Raw genomic sequence first — 17,815 nt, 5'->3', positions numbered from 1 at the left:
GCGAAATTCGTGCACTCGGGCTTCGCAGTGCGATTCCTCACAGACCAACGATAAAAAAATGTCTCTCACAAAATTTCGTCTGGCGAGTACATCCGGCAGAAAAAGGACGTTAAAGAGTGGCAATCCGGCAACACTGTAACGACATGTATAGTAACTATCTGTGTCGGGAAATATTCGTCGTACTGTGCAGTTGGTACAGTGGACAGAGTTTTGCGTTAGCATGCAGGAGGTCGAGGGTTCGATCCTGCGTCGGGGCGCATATTTCCTTTTTTTCATTTGCAAATTTTATTCTGACATTTCCTGCTGTAATATACACCGCTTCTTATGTCACATGTATCCTAAATTTACGACATTTTGTACCGCTGAACATAACAAATACGTGGTTAGACACATAAGAAACAGACAATTGAAACAAATAACCTGTCATACGACAGAATAACTACAAAATCTGTATCAGTTTCGAGATGTTAAAGATGATAGCACAATACAGTAACACAACATCTACTTGTCATTTATACTACATGTAATATGAGCTGTCAGATGTCATACATTAGCAACCAGTGACAATAATAATGCCCACGTTAATGACCGCATGACCTTCACAACAGAATACTTTGTCCTCAGAACAACAGATGCTCAAGGCGACCCCCCAGCACGTCCAAACATTGAGCAACCTGCCGGATCACACAGCTCTGGACCCTTTGCAGCAAAGCTGCGTCCACAGTAACAAGAGCAGCATGAACACGCCCTACCAATTCTTCCACATTCGTAGGTGGAGTAGAGCACACGTGCTCGTTCAGGTGTCCCCAGAGGAAGAAACCCAGGAGGTTCAGGGCACGTGAACGTGATGCTCATACAACTGGACCTCCACGTCTGAGCCATTTCCCTGGAAATGTGCTGTCCAAATATTGTCGCATCTACATCTACATCTACATCTACCTATATACTCCGCAATTCACCATACGGTGCGTGGCGGAGGGTACCTCGTACCACAACTAGCATCTTCTCTCCCTGTTCCACTCCCAAACAGAACGAGGGAAAAATGACTGCCTATATGCCTCTGTACGAGCCCTAATCTCTCTTATCTTATCTTTGTGGTCTTTTCGCGAAATGTAAGTTGGCGGCAGTAAAACTGTACTGAGTCAGTTCTCTAAATTTCCTCAGTAGCGATTCACGAAAAGAACGCCTCCATTCCTCCAGAGACTCCCACCCGAGTTTCTGAAGTATTGCCGTAACACTCGCGTGATGATCAAACCTACCAGTAACAAATCTAACAGCCCGCCTCTGAATTGCTTGTATGTCCTCCCTCAATCCGACCTGATAGGGATCCCAAATGCTCGAGCAGTACTCAAGAATAGGTCGTATTAGTGTTTTTTAAGCGGACTCCTTTACAGATGAACAACATATTCCCAAAATTCTACCAATGAACCGAAGACGACTATCCGCCTTCCCCACAACTGCCATTACATGCTTGTCCAACTTCATATCGCTCTGCAATGTTACGCTAAAATATTTAATCGACGTGGCTGTGTCAAGTGCTACACTATTAATGGAGTATTCAGACATTACGGGATTCTTTGTCCTATTCATCTGCATTAATTTACATTTATCTATATTTATCATTCTTTACACCAATCACAAATCTTGTCCAAGTCATCTTGTATCATCCTACAGTCACTCAACGACGACACCTTCCCGTACACCACAGCATCATCAGCAAACAGCCGCACATTCTATCCACCCTATCCAAAAGATCATTTACGTAGTTAGAAAACGACAGCGGACCTACCACACTTTCCTAGGGCACTCCAGATGATACCCTCACCTCCGATGAACACTCACCGTCGAGGACAACGTACTGGGTTCTATTACTTAAGAAGTCTTCGAGCCACTCACATATTTGGGAACCAATCCCGTATGCTCGTACCTTAGTTAGGAGTCTGCAGTGTGGCACCGAGTCAAACGCTTTCCGGAAGTCAAGGAATATGGCATCCGTCTGATACCCTTCATCCATGGTTCGCAAGATATCATGTGAAAAAAGCGCGAATTGCGTTTCGCAGGAGCGTTGCTTTCTAAAGCCGTGCTGATGCATGGATAGCAACTTCTCTGTCTCAAGGAAATTCATTATATTCGAATATGTTCGAGAATCCTGCAACAAACCGATGTTAAGGGGCTCCGGAACGCCCTATACTTGCAATGTTAAAATAACGCTTATAAATTACATCTTTCCTCACAAAGTATTTGAGGTAGGAAGTTGAACTTTTTACAGATTATTTATTGGAATATGGGCTACATGAAAATTCACAACATTTTTTTGCAATTTTTTATTTATATATTCAAAAATATACAGTTTTTTGGAAAAAGGCTGTGTTAAATTATGCAGAAGGTACTGTGTAACATTTACTGAAAGTTTGAAACAAATATGTTTGGAAGATCCTTAAAAAACATGTAATTAGTATGAGAAAATAAAAGTTTTGGGAATCGAGCGACAAAGATTGGATTAACTTTTTAGTACATTTCAGGTCCATAGGATGGATTATCTTCATCCTCTGCAAACTCCTCCTCCAGCTTCCTCTTGTTCCTCCTCCTGTTTACTCTTGCTTGTATTTCTAGACTCTTTACAGCCCTGTCTGCAGCCCGAAGGCGTTCCTTGTCTAAAGCAAGCATCGCTCGTTGTTGTGTTCGTAGATTTTGCTACCATTTTCTTCAGTTGCAGTTACTGCAACACTGTTCCAAAAGGTGGTCATGTATAAACACTTATCACATTTCAGTTGTATTTCACTAGCAAGTCCTACGTGCTTTATTATGGAGAGTTCCAGACCAACTTCACTACAATGAATACATCTTACACAGTTTGAAAAAATTCCTTTGAGAACCGACATATCAAATATTTCATTCACATCCGATTCGCCCATAAAACATTCATAGTTTTCACTCATTGAACCAAGCTTCTTCTGTGAAGTATTTTCTTTCCCACTTTGACTGCTATGGGCAGGTGTACTTGAGAGGTTAGGTTCACTCACTTCGTTATCGTCTTTATTGTTTACAGTAATAACACATACCTTTGGCTTTCCAACATTTCTCCTTTTCTTAAAAGCCTTCAGAGGATTTCTAATAACTTTACTTTTACTCATTATTATACTTCAACAAAACAGAGACTCAAGAAACACAATTAATTACGAATATTTTCAATAAACATGAAACAATCGACAATCACGCCAGCGATATATATTGAACCATCACAGGTTAGCCGCAACACATACTTTATCTCACATCACTAAAATGTACCTGATGAACACGGACGTTAATAATAACACAATTTGACAGCAGTTTAACAACGCCACAGTGGGTCACGCCCATGTAGAACACATTTCAAAAAAAATTTAAAAATAGTTGTAGTTTTCGGAATTGAATAAATTATATATCTATTAAAAGGTAATAGTCTGCAGATTCAGAAAACGCAAAAAAGTAAAAATTGAACTTTTCATGATTTTGAGCCTTTCCGGACCCCCTTAAGGATATTGGTCAGTAATTTTAAGGATCCATCCTTCTACCCTTCTTATATGCAGGCGCCACCTGCACTTTTTTCCAGTCGCTCGGGACTTTATGTTGGACAAGAGATTCGCGATAAATGCAAGCTAAGTAAGGAGCCAATGCAGTAGAGTACTCTCTGTAAAACCGAATTGGAATCCCATCAGGACCTGGCGATGTATTTACTTTCAACCGATTCAGCTGCTTCACAACCGCAGATTAATTCCAAAGTGTGGACGTGCACCATTATGTTGGAACCATATCCTCTGGCGAACATGTAGTGTAACATCTTCCAGTGCATCAGACAGATAGTTTGAGACGAATGCATGATACCTTCGTGCAGTCAACCAGTCACGCAACGTGTAGGGGCCCAAACACCTATCGCCCAATATTTCGCCCAGATGTTTATACCAAATCGAACTTGATATCCACGGTCGCGGGTGACATGCAAGTTAACCTCACACCAATGGTGGGCATTGCGCGTATTGAAGACACCCTCACGAGTGAATGCTACTTCATCCGACCATATTACGGTGTTCACAAAGTCATCGTTGGCTTCCTGTTGTTGTTGGAACCATTCACAAAATTGCGTCCGCTGATGGCGATCTGCATAGTGCAGGTGTTGCGTTAAAGCATACTGATAGGGGTGCAGCCCATGCTCGAGCAGCACGTTAACGAGACAAGCAGCTGCCTTGCTATGCTAAGTGTACTTCGCTGAGGTTCTTGGTGTATGACCTCCAGAATAACTTCCTCAGTAGCTGGAGTATGCCGAGCCCGTGGATGACCTCTGTCGCACGCTGGTGGAAGGAGGGAACCTGACGCCCGAAGGCGCAGCTCCAAACGACGAAACACATATTTATCTGGATGGCGTCGACGAGGATATCTAGCAGCATATTCAAGAGTGGCAACAACAGCCCGGTTATCACATGCACCAACGATCAGAAGCATAGACACATCTTCATTTTTTGTGTATGCCATACGTCTGCCACACTAGTTTAGAGGTTTCCAATGAGAAAATTCGATAGTGTACACGTGTGCATTGGAGTCTAACACGGTCGCGTTACTCCGCTGGCAACCAGTCCCTGTCTGGAGGAAAGCGCAAGCAGTATAAACACGCTGTTAGTCCTGCAACACGCTGTCAGTTCCACCCAACGCGCCTTACCCCTCTGACAGATACGATTCTGCATGATTCATACCCATATCGCTAGTTGTGAAATGTTGGGTTTCGAACTACACTGTTTCCCTAATGGTAATAGACATGAGGTTTCCACAATCAAATGGTTCAAATGGCTCTGAGCACTATGCGACTTAACTTCTGAGGTCATCAGTCGCCTAGAACTTAGAACTAATTAAACCTAACTAACCTAAGGACATCACACACATCCATGCCCGAGGCAGGATTCGAACCTGCGACCGTAGCGGTCACGCGGTTCCAGACTGAAGCGCCTAGAACCGCACGGCCACAACGGCCGGCCGTTTCCACAATCCCATCGATAGAATAATAATAACTATAATAAGATTAATGCATTGAGATACGTACTAAACAGCATGCGGTTACCAAACTCGGTGTTGAAAGGCATAATTATTGGGACCATAGTGATAACACATACAAACAGTAATCGAGTTTGGACATTATTCGCAAAGCACGTTGCTAGTTCTACTGGTAACGTAAGGGCATAACGAAATGTAATGAATCTGAACGAGGCAAGAATAATAGTTGGTACTAATCCATGGGACCACTGGAGGAGGGTACAAAGAAAACAGGTTTCGGATCTAGTAGATGAAGTGGTGTGAATAAATTCACGCCCATGACGTGGAAAGAGGTTCTTTCAAAGCTGACCAGCCTTCCATTTCTACGGTTGTAGTATGTAAGAGTAAATGTTTTCTAGACGACCCGCTGCAATCGCTGTTGACGATTAAGATGACAGATACCATACCACCTGGACTAAATTTACCAAATAAAAAACGTATGCCTCGACCCAGGAACGAACTTTTCGACATCGTGCATGCTAATCCAAAACCCTATCCACTGCACCAACTGCAGTGCACAACTAAAGTGTGCTGTCAGAGATAGTTATCATACATGTGGTTACAGTGTTGCCAGATTACCACTCTTTAATGTCCTTTTTCTGCCGGATGTACTCGCCAGACGAAATTTTGTGAGAGATTTTTTCATCGCTGGCCTGTGAGGAGTCGCGCTGCGAAGCCCGAGTGGGCGAATTTCGCTTCACCCTGTATATTCTGTCAAAGTGTTGTTATAAATGTACGAACATGTACTGCCCTACAAAATAATTCTACAATTCCGCTAAGAAATCTCATTTCGTTATCTTTCACATGTGCATTCAGATTATTCCCATGTTTCTTTTCATGACTGACAATCTCCAGTTCTTCAAGCAAGTAGAGTTTCCTCCCTTTCATCTCTCTCTGCAAGATTTCCAAGTCTTCTATTTCCCTAAGCCCGAGGGGATAGCCTATTTCGTATATACGATTCCCAATAGTTGATTTATCGTACTTATTTAATCTGAATGCAACTTTGTCTTCCTTGTACCATAACGAAAATGTTCCAATATACACTCTAAGACAAAAAAAAAGACGCACCACGAAGGAATTATCACAGTGGGATAGAAATCGGTACATGTGATTTACGAGTACAGAACTGTTTACAATTTCAGAAAAATGGATGATTTATTTTTTAATAAATTGAACACGTAATTAATGCAAGCAGTTATTCGGCTTGACATTGATTGATAGAGTTGCTGGATGTTGTCTTGAGAGACATAGTGCCATCTTCTGTCCAACTGGCGCGTTAGATTGTCAAAGTCCCGAGCTGGTTGGAGGGCTCTGCCAATAATGGTCCAAAGCTCTCAACTGTGGAGAGCTGGTCAAGGTAGTTTTGGCAAGCACAAAGACAGGCACTACCTTGAGATGTAAGCCCAGGACGGCTTGACATGAAGGGAGTAGAATATCGTCGACGTACCGCTGTTCTGCGAAGGTGCCGCGGATAACAACCAAAGTAGTCCTGTGATGAAATGAAATGGCACCCGATACCAGCGCTCCTGGTGGTCGGGCCGTATTGTATCTCACCGATATACAGGGCGTCTTCAATGATGGGTCCCGCTTCAAAATGAGCCCCGATGACCAGGGAAGACCTGTCTACTTCGGCCAGTAAGGTCAGCGGCTCTGATCCCTTAGGGCAACATGCAGCAACTTTATCAATCAATGAAGAGCCGAATAGCTTCTTGCACAAGGGCCAGAGGTGAATCAATGTTTGAGTTTGGACGACCACTGACAGATGTAGGCGATTTTGACGCAAGACAGAGACCTACGGTCCAATGTGCTTTCATTTTGTTTTATCTCATGAATACCGTAATCATTATTCAAAAATGGTTCAAATGGCTCTAAGCACTATGGGACAACATCTGAGGTCATCAGTCCCCTGGACTTAGAACTACTTAAACCTAACTAACCTAAGGACATCACACACATCCACGCCCGAGGCAGGATTCGAACCTGGGACCGCAGCAGCAGCGGGGTTCCAGACTGAAGCGCCTAGAACCTCTCGGCCACAGCGGCCGGCTTGTATTCATTATTATTGTTAGATTTTTTGGCCTTTTAAGTTCTTCAGCTGTGTTTTACAACCTGACGATAACAGCGTTGACTCTTGAAACGCATTGTTGAGCTGTTTTTAGGACAGAAATATCGTTGAATGCTACCAATTATTACTGTGAAATCTTAACAATCATTACTTCACATCCGTAATGGATAATATTAAACATCCATTATGGATTATTCATACTTTAAGGGCTGTAACTGTGAATCAGAATGAAAAAACATATAATATTTTCAATACTGTGTAACAAAATTTTATTTTGGCCGCAACGCGTTTCGATGGTTAACCATCACGATCCGTGGGAGGCGTGTTTTGTGTGGTTGTTGTTACAGGAGAGTGTCGGTTATTTTGTTCAGCTTCATGTGTGACGGCCAAGGCGTTATGTTGTGTCATTGGTAGCCTCAGATGCTGCTGCACAAAATCACCAACGCTTTCCAGTAACAACGACCACGTGGAACCATCGAAAAACTTCGTGACTGCCGCAGAATTAAATATAAATTACAGTGCATTAATTTCTTTAACCCACAGTGCAACTCAGTACCTCTTCATTAGTTACTCTATCTACCCATCTACTCCATCGTCCTGTCGCACCACATTTCAGAAGTTACTACTCTTCTGTTGTCTGTTTCGTTTGGTAAATAACACCAAAGACTAACCCTTTAGTTTCAAAGGAAACACTGCAGTCAATTCCCACTTGAATAACTCTTGCCAAATCCACATCTTCGACCAGTACATTTTCAAGGTAAAGTTCAGATCTCTGGTTTAACACGTGCAAAGCTGTCAATGTGAAACTATGTGCGCCTCCACTAAATGTGTGGCTGGTGTCCTGCTGGCTGTCCTTTAAAAGAACTACTGCTTTCCCGCGTATCAACTCATGTGTAGAAACACCGGTTATATTTTCATCTTCATTAGTAACATCATTATCTATTAACAGTACTGGATATGCAGCCATTCTATGACTGAACGAAATGTTAAACCCATCGAAGACATCGTCTTCCTAAATCTCTTTTCCCTTGGAGATGTTTTATGGAGAATCCTATTCTCTGGAATTTTAGCAACATGCTCGTGTCATTCAGATTAGTACATTTGCAAATTGTAAAACATTTCTTCTACATATCATAGTTTTCTTATATTTTTACTTCTCAGTCTGTCCCTCAAAGTTACGCCAATTTCGAAATGTAACAATTTCAGTCCGCGCTTCCTTTATCTATTTGAGAAAGTGTCCAACTTTGATTACCATTTAGGGGAGCCACTTTCGATATTGCATTGTAAAATATGATCTGTATTTCTTATATCATTTATTTATCACGTTTTTTTTAATACCCAATTGATTTATTATACTTTTGTAAAGTCTTGGCTATGTCTGATTTGTTAACTGCAAAATATGGCTACCCAAACACATATCGTCTGTTATCTGATGTATTTTGTTACTGATTGAACTTCTTACACTTCGAAGATTTTTACAGACGTAGTCAATGCGTTTGTTTTAACTTCCAGGTGTTCATATTATATACTGCGTGAATAGTTTGAAAATTTTCATCCAGAAATTTAGCATTTGACATCTGTAAACCTTCAAACGCTAATGTTTGCAGAAACGCGTTTTTGTGTGTCTTCAAAACAGGAGAGAATGTTGTTTTAGATCTTTATAAGTATCTTCCTTGTGTAACCGATAGAGTCAAGCGCCATCTTTCACATGTGTTGAGATGTGACTTATTCTCCTTTGTCCATTCCAGTACTCATGTCACACCACCACACAAGAAAGACAGCACAATTTTGTGGCCTTCGCGTACTATATATTTTTTCTTTCTTTTATTTTAGGTTTCGCTCTATGGCTCCATAAACAATCTGATCTTTACTTAATTTGTTAGCTACGTCAGATTAGTCAGCTGTTTATTCCTCCACAGTTCGCTTTAAAACTGTATTAAAGGTTTCAGCTTATTGAAACGTAAAATATGATTAATACTGAGCTAATATACTTGCATATTATTGCTTACAGCTGTAGTTAATTTCAAAACTAATGTTAGACTTAATTCACTTCTCATCAAGAATTGAGAGACACACATTGCACTCACTACGCACACATCGAGGGGCATGAAAGGGAAGCAGTGGTTGGGAAGGGAGTGAGACAGGGTTGTAGCCTCTCCCCAATGTTATTCAATCTGTATATTGAGCAAGCAGTAAAGGAAACAAAAGAAAAAATCGGAGTAGGTATTAAAATCCATGGAGAAGAAATAAAAACTTTAAGGTTGGCCGATGCCATTGTAATTCTGTCAGAGACAGCAAAGGACTTGGTAGGGCAGTTGAATGAAATGGACAGTGTCTTGAAAGGAGGATATAAGATGAAAATCAACAAAAGCAAAACGAGGATAATGGAATGTAGTCGAATTAAGTCGGGTGATGCTGAGGGAATTAGATTAGGAAATGAGACACTTAAAGTAGTAAATGAGTTTTGCTATTTGGGGAGCAAAATAACTGATGATGGTCGAAATAGAGAAGATATAAAATGTAGACTGGTAATGGCGAGGAAAGCGTTTCTGAAGAAGAGAAATTTGTTAACATCGAGTATAGATTTAAGTGTCAGGAAGTCGTTTCTGAAAGTATTTGTATGGAGTGTAGCCATGTATGGAAGTGAAACATGGACGATAAATAGTTTGGACAAGAAGAGAATAGAAGCTTTTGAAATGTGGTGCTACAGAAGAATGCTGAAGATTAGATGGGTAGATCACATAACTAATGAGGAGGTATTGAATAGAATTGGGGAGAAGAGGAATTTGTGGCACAACTTGACGAGAAGAAGGGACTGGTTGGTAGGACATGTTCTGAGGCATCAAGGGATCACAAATTTAGCATTGGAGGGCAGCGTGGTGGGTAAAAATCGTAGAGGGAGACCAAGAGATGCATACACTAAGCAGATTCAGAAGGATGTAGGTTGCAGTAGGTACTGGGAGATGAAGAAACTTGCACAGGATAGGGTAGCATGGAGAGCTGCATCAAACCAGTCTCAGTACTGAAGACCACAACAACAACAACAACGCACACATCCTTCCACATAATATCAGGAGCATGATTACACCCCTGCCTCTTCCTTACATTATAATATGCGTTTCCATTTGTCCGTCTGAAGTGGTGCCGTTGCCTCTGAGAAATTGAGTTAATAACCCCCCTTCCCCCCCCCCCCCCCCTTCTCGCCCCCAGCGAAACAGGTATTGAGATCAGAAGGATGTAAGGAGTTAACTTTTTCCAGCAAAGATATCTGGCATAACATTTTTTCCAGTAACATGCATTACGCAGTGAAGGTAAATTGGCAAATGACATGTTCTATTTTTTAAAATGTAACTACGTCATTGTTCTTAAGATACGATAACTACACTTTATTGTCTGATGACACTGCTCAGAAAATTTTTGACCTCACTGAAAATTTTTCTTTTGCCGCCATAATTTTACTTCTTTTTAGGACTGCACGTAAATCGCATTGTCTACGCATTTTGTCGATATGAAGAGAATACTGGAGTTGACGAAACTGATTTCTCTAAATAGCTTCGTCTTAAGTAAACCCTTCTCCTTACTTTTACATCCGTGTTGTCATTAATTTATCGATGTCAAAGTTTAATTGCGACTTCTAGAGAAATGTCATGGTGTGATCCGATTTTAATCTTAGAGGCCCTGCACAGACTTGAGCTCCATGAATGAGGTGTCTGAATATCAATTTATTTCTATGATTTCTCTGTTACTGTTAACAACTTATTGCTCAGAATAAATACATATCGTATGCTGTAGCTGAGCAGCTTTCAACACACATTACAGCTACGTCCACAAAACACAGGAACCCGTTTCAAGATTGAAAGCTTTCACTCTCCTTCGGGTTGTCAGTATTTATATAATCTCATCGTAACCACTAAAAAACGCGAACGAGTCGTCATAATATCGAGATGCTGGTCACGGTGTCTTACATCCACATATGGATATTCTGCAACGCACTGTGCAAGTGTATGGCAGAGGGGTACCTGGCATCATAGCACGTGTTGGCTCTTGTTCTCCTTCCAATGACAGCGAGAATGACTGCTTGACTGCGTCCTGCACGCTACGGTTATTCCAGTGAAATGTGCCGCTCACAGGGCGGTTGCTGTGTGCTTGGCCTCTGCAGTGGAAAGTGCTGTCTGCCTGCCACACTTACGAGCTCATCACACGAACGATATGTAAACTGATGTAACCTTATATTGCCGTAACCCAGCACACTACTAACCACAGTAACTGAGAGTTCTCTGTGACTCCACAACTGTTAAATAGAAATGAGAGCATTTCTCATCTGTCGTTTGTCGTGTAAATGCTGCTCTACAACGGAAACCTGTCACGTTAAGAGCACAATTCAGTGATGCAGAATAAATCGGGCACGTTTCTTAATTTGCGTCGCCCGACCTAATTTGTTGTGCGTCGAAAGAAAAGGAGGAAAACAAATCATTTCTTTTAAATAGTGGATTTATTTTCTGTAAATTGGCATACAAGTAAAGTGAATATTTTCTCGAAATGGATCTTTGAACCGTTTCTTATTGAATGCTCAGATAAGAGAGAAACTGTCTCTCCGAAGAATCCAACGAATCAAATTCTGCAATGGAATGCACACTGATGTGTCCAAAAGTACTTGGGACACACTGTTCTGCTAACATGTGGTGGGTACCTCCAATTGAACAGAAGATTGCTATGGAACCGCGATGGGCTTTCCAAGCTCTGTGCAGCTCTGAAACGCAAGTTAAAACCGTATCCAAGATCTAAACAAGTAAAAACACTGAAAAAGCAACACAAGTTCGGGAATTTACCTCGCAAACTGTGAGCTTCCTGGGAGAAAAGCCGCGCTAGCGCTAAAAAGGCGACACTTACTCAACGATTCAGCGAAAACTGCACCAGACTGCGACAGTGACAATCAAGAGAGCTTCTCAACAGGCTGAAGCCTACTAAAACTTCTCCACTATCGCTTACTGAGTGCCGTTTAACTAATCAGAGATTGGCTCACTGTATACGCTGTGTCGCCACTCATTGGTTCAGACATTTACGCTACAATTCCTACGTCGATGACCCTTCTGATTGGCTGACGTCATCCGGACAGTTAGATTCTAGAACCACACCACACTGAACACGTCACAATGTCGGTGTCGCATATTTGCAGCTGCCGACAGGAAATGCAGATTTGTCACACCAGAAATGGTAAGGGCACCCATAGCCGCCCTGCTATCTTCCACTACCGTGGAGCCTCACGGACTCCGGAAATCGGCTAGCATGTGGTCACAACATTTCTGTGATCCAGCAGCCCAGCAGGAAAGAGATAAGCTATCGCCTATTCATAGGGCTGCGACCACCCAGGTCCATCACTATCCCCATCTGGGACTGCCTCACTGAAGGGAAATCTTACACCAGAAGCCACTAACGAAGTATTTTCCTCCAGCAACGTGAAGAACATTAAGCTGCCAATTTCTGCTATCGCAAAGCGCTATATATGATGGTACTGCCGCACCAGTCTTGTCTTCGCAGTCTCTCCGGGAAGGACACGAGGGATGGGAAATATCTGTAGACGTTTCGCTTAGTAGATTTTTCACTTAACTCTGCTTACTGAAATATTGTGAGTAGGCATACTGTGAAACGAAAGTATATGTCCTTATTATGGGCGTATGCAGAAATTTATCTAGGAGCGTAGACAGGAGTCTAAAACTGTCATTTGCGACATAACTGAACTGGTCGAGACTCTCATGCCACAAGATCTAAGTTTTGTAGACGAGACAAAAACCTTGTTATACACAAGCGATATGATATTTATGCACTCACTTGTAGAAGATTATGTAATGGACACCAACTCCGTTCTCCGGGTTGTGGGGAGGGGAGGTTGGGAGGTTGTAACGATCTTTTATAATATTTCTTCTTATGTTTTAATAGACTGGATGAATGCGTGTGCATACAAATATATATACTGTCTTACCTCTAAAGCAGCAACGGTGGAACGCGATATATTTTGGTCTCTCACAACAAAAATATAAATATCCTAGCTTCAGGCTCAGCGGTGTGCAATGCTGCCCGTAATACAATGAAATGCAAATGAAATACTTTTGGCTGATAGATGAAAACATTTAAGAAAAATCCAATATCTTTGAAAGACATATGACCTGGACAGGGAGACGGTATTGATTGTGGTGAATTACTAACACTGACTTTTTAGTATAATTATATTGCAATTTAAGTTTGGCTTTTCAAAACATCTGACATTTGAAATTATATTCCTCAGAAAAATTACATCCTTTTTCCTAACGTAACGTTAGCGACAGCCCCGGACGGTGCGCAAGTCCCACCCAATCACCCCCCTCCACACCAATCCATGTCCTAAGCTCCGCCCACGGTCTGCCGCATGTTCCAACATCAAAGTTGTTAGTATCACAGATATGCCAGTCATAACAAGGGAGAAAATCAGTAGTTGTGAAAAGAATTAGAAATATGTTCATTGAATATGCGAGACGAAAAATCATCAATAAGAATGAAAAATAAAAATGGTATCCACACTGTCTTTTTTATTTCATGAGCTTTCATTCACCTGCACTATATCAAAACATGTGATATTTGTTAACTGCAGTGAGCGCAAATTTCTGTCACCTCGCATAGTGTAAGATATTCTGTTGGGAAATATTAATTGGTAGTATCGCCAAGGATGCTGTCCATTATCTCGATTGTCTAAAGTCAATGTTGTGCATAAACAAGGCAAAGTCGCTGTCTTGGTTTGTTTCTGAATACCTCATTAAGACTAAAGAATATAAGAGTGGGATAATGTAGAAGTGCGTAATGCAAGCAGTCAGATATTTATACAGTGACATTCTTCATTAATATTTGCCTGTCTAATGGGTGAATTTTTACTTGTGAACTCTTATGACTGCTTGCTTATAGCAGACACGAGATTACTTTGAGTTCTTCTTCAGTGTTTGAGAGCTTTAGAGCTGACTATTGTTAAACATATGTACATAATTTCGTCAGTGTCATTCCAACACATCTTATCGTACTTTAATGTCTGTTAGATATCAGTTTTGACAGCAGTTGGCCACAACAGTCAAGGTTAGGTGCCTTGTGTATGATAATTTTATTGAGAATGCATAGCTATGTTTCATTTTGACAGTATTACACAAACTGCTAAGAAGTACTAACAGCACAACACTGCTAGTACGAACAACCGCGGTAAAACAAAAAACGACGAACAAAAACACGACAGCGACGAGGACTACCAAAGATCATATTGATGTGCTCTTGGTTGGTGTGGCAGGGGTAGGTATGGAGGGGGGTAAATGGGCGGGGCTTGTGCAAATGTCCGGGGCTGTCTCTAACGTTTCCTTTTTTCCTACTTGATTGACAAACAATGAGATTTTTGTAGCAATTATTATCTAACCTCTCTAAAAAACCAGCATAAATACAAATCATCAAATTACATATATCCGTGATAAAAAATCTTAGAAACATTACAAAATGGAAATATCTGACTATTCTTTTCATCAAATCAGTTTACGTGCATTTTGGGATTACTCAACAATTTCAAATCATCAGCCAACTCATCTATACCAACGCGCTGGCAAAACGAAAGTCATAATTATTTAGCATCTCTACCTTGCTTGCGTGAAGACTTTTGCTTCCGTGTCCTCGTAATTTCTAAATTAATCTAACACACGGTGGCTTCACAGATCACAGCACAAAAACTGCCTAATCGATCCTCTTTCGCTTACAGACAACTACCCACTACAGTGCGCCAAGTGCTCTCTTACTTCAACACTACGATCTCAGACCAAAAGCAGTATCTTTGGCTCTGCGGTCGTACACAGTCAGCGATCCGCTTTATAAAGTCTATCCGTTTATAATGTTATTGTTATATTCGGTACCACATACAAGTGTGCCGCAGTAGACTGTTTTCAATATCGTATATGGGCTTCATAAATGTTTATGTAATAAGTTATTATTTAATAACTACAATAGTCACATTACCGGTTTCAGCATTTTATTGCCATCTTAAGATGTGACTAATCCCTAACAAGTTCACCGTGATAAACTCAGTGGTCGAACAGCGGATGTAAACGCTACTCACAAGGGAACCTCTCCGTCCCACCCCGCTCAGATTTAGTTATAACTTGGCACAGTGGGTAGGCCTTGAAAAACTGAACACAGATCAATCGAGAAAACAGGAAGAACTTATATGGAACTATGAAAAAAATAAGCAAAATATACAAACTGAGTAGTCCACGCGCAAGATAGGTAACATCAAGGAGGGTGTAAGGTCAGGAGCGCCGTGGTCCCGTGGTTAGCGTGAGAAGCTGTGGAACCATAGGTCCTTAGTTCAAGTTTTCCCTCGAGTGAAAAGTTTAATTTTTTTGTTTTCAGACAATTATTATCTGTCCATCATCACTTTTTTGGGAGTGATTATCACATCCACAAGAAAACCTAAATCGGGCAAGGTAGAAGAATCTTTTTACCCATTCACCAAGTGTACAGGTTAGGTGGGTCGACAACATATTCCTGTCATGTGACGCACATGCCGTCACCAGTGTCGTATAGAATATATCAGACGTGTTTTCCTGTGGAGGAATCGGTTGACCTATGACCTTGCAATCAAATGTTTTCGGTTCCCATTGGAGAGGCACGTCCTTTCGTCTACTAATTGCACGGTTTTGCGGTGCGGTCGCAAAACACAGACACTGAGGTTATTGCAGTGAGCAGAGACGTGAATGAACGAAAGGACAGATCATAACTTTGCGAAAATAAAGAAATTAAACATTTCACTCGCGGGAAGACTTGAACCAAGGACCTTTCGTTCCGCAGCTGTTCGCGCTAACCACGTGACCACGGCGCTCCTGAGCTTACACTATCCTTGATGTTGCCTATCTTGCGCATGGACTACTCAGTTTGTATATTTTGCTTATTTTTTTCATAGTTCAAATGGTTCAAATGGCTCTGAGCACTATGGGACTTAACTGCTGTGGTCATCAGTCCTCTAGAACTTAGAACTAATTAAACCTAACTAACCTAAGGACATAACACACATCCATGCCCAAGGCAGGATTCGAACCTGCGACCGTAGCGGTCACGCGGCTCCAGACTGTAGCGCCTAGAACCGCACGGCCACTCCGGCCGGCTTTTTCATAGTTCCACATAACTTCTTCCTGTTTTCTCGATTGATCTGTGTTCAGTTTTTCAAGGCCTATCCACTGTGCCAACTTACAACTAAATCTGAGGGGGGTGCGATGGGGAGGTTCCCTTGTCAGTGAGTAGCTGACGGCCTGTTCCTGGCTAGTGTAGGCGACGGAAATGAAACAACCGTAAAGACAAAATAGACAAAAATGCTGAATATTTTATAACGTACGTCTAATAATGAATTTCCTGTGTAATTCTATCAAAATCATGAATATAAACATTTGCAAATATTATTTCAGGTTTCCGATGGAGGACATTCCGTGGACGGAGGCTGTGACCGCTGCGAAGTTTGACCACCTGCTCGGCCTGCCACAAGGCACCGTACGAACTTTATCTGTGAAACGTCTGACGAAGGTCGGCCAGAATTACGGAAGCACTCTATTGAGTATTCAGGCGCATCTGCGAGATGGTGAAACGCTGGACCTTGTCGGCAAATTCATGCCTCCAACAGAAATGCAGAAAAAAGTTTTCGGTAGCGCGACGACATTTTTAAAAGAAATAAACGCGTACCGCTCCATAAATGTCGAACTAATTAAGTTGCAGCGTGAGAGGGGCGTTCCGGCTGAGGAAGTGTGCGACCCTTTGCCGCGGTATTACGGATCGCAGGTAAACAGCGCCGGCGACGACTCGGCGGCGGCCGATGACAACGCGGTGCTCCTGCTGGAGAACCTGACCTCCAGCGGCTACCGGATGGTAGACCAGATGACCGGACTCGACCTTCCGCACGCCAGGATGCTGGTCAGGAAGATCGCCCAGTTCCATGCGTCAGCTGTCGCTCTCAGGATCCTCAAACCACAAGTATTTAAAGACGTTATCAAAGGCAAGTGTAAATTCGACAGCATGCCTCCTGAAGAGCAGAAGCGATTCAGCGACGTCATGGTGGAACACATGTGCCGACTTCCAGAGATCGCACCGTTCAACGATAAAGTAAAAGCTGCTTTCGAACGCCTCAGTGACTTGCCGTTCGCAAAACTTTGGGCGGAAGTTGTGGAACCATTTGCTTCGCTATCACACAATGATTTGTGGGTTAACAACATGGTTTTCCGATACGAGGACAGTGAGAAGCCAACGGACGTTAAATTTTTTGACTTCCAGACTCTGACCTACTCTTCACCTGTAAGAGACCTGGTATTTTTCCTGTATACCAGCCTACGACACGATCTGGTTAGAAACAGTGTCGATGAACTGACAGATGCTTACTATGAGAATTTCGTGGCTTGGCTGAAGAAACTGGGGTGCAAGACAGCAGTCTTCACAAAAGCAGAATTCATGAAGGAAATCGATAGGGTCGCCCCGACAGAGATTGTGCACATACTGATGATGCTGAATGTAATTTGCGCTGAGGAACATGAAAAGTTTTCTATAGATGATGTGAGTGATTCAGTTCCTCCGTTTTCGTCGGGCGAAATGTATCGAAAGAAAGTATTAATTACCCTCCAAGATTATGATGCAAGAAGTTGGCTATAAGATAAA

The 17,815-nt window shown here is 42.0% G+C and overlaps 1 protein-coding gene across 1 annotated transcript in view; it reads left to right on the top strand.

Moving 5' to 3' along the window:
- The window catches only part of LOC126412479 (uncharacterized), a 62,743-nt gene extending 44,928 nt beyond the window's left edge, over positions 1-17,815 (top strand). The window contains exon 2 of the mRNA XM_050082096.1: positions 16,582-17,815. Coding sequence (XP_049938053.1) covers positions 16,589-17,809 — 1,221 coding nt within the window. The 5' untranslated portion in view covers positions 16,582-16,588 and the 3' untranslated portion in view covers positions 17,810-17,815. The remainder of the gene's footprint in view (positions 1-16,581) is intronic.

Source organism: Schistocerca serialis, chromosome 7 (genome assembly GCF_023864345.2).
Source record: "Schistocerca serialis cubense isolate TAMUIC-IGC-003099 chromosome 7, iqSchSeri2.2, whole genome shotgun sequence".
Taxonomy (NCBI): Eukaryota; Metazoa; Arthropoda; class Insecta; order Orthoptera; family Acrididae; genus Schistocerca; species Schistocerca serialis.
This window is presented reverse-complemented; position numbering and strand designations above follow the sequence as displayed.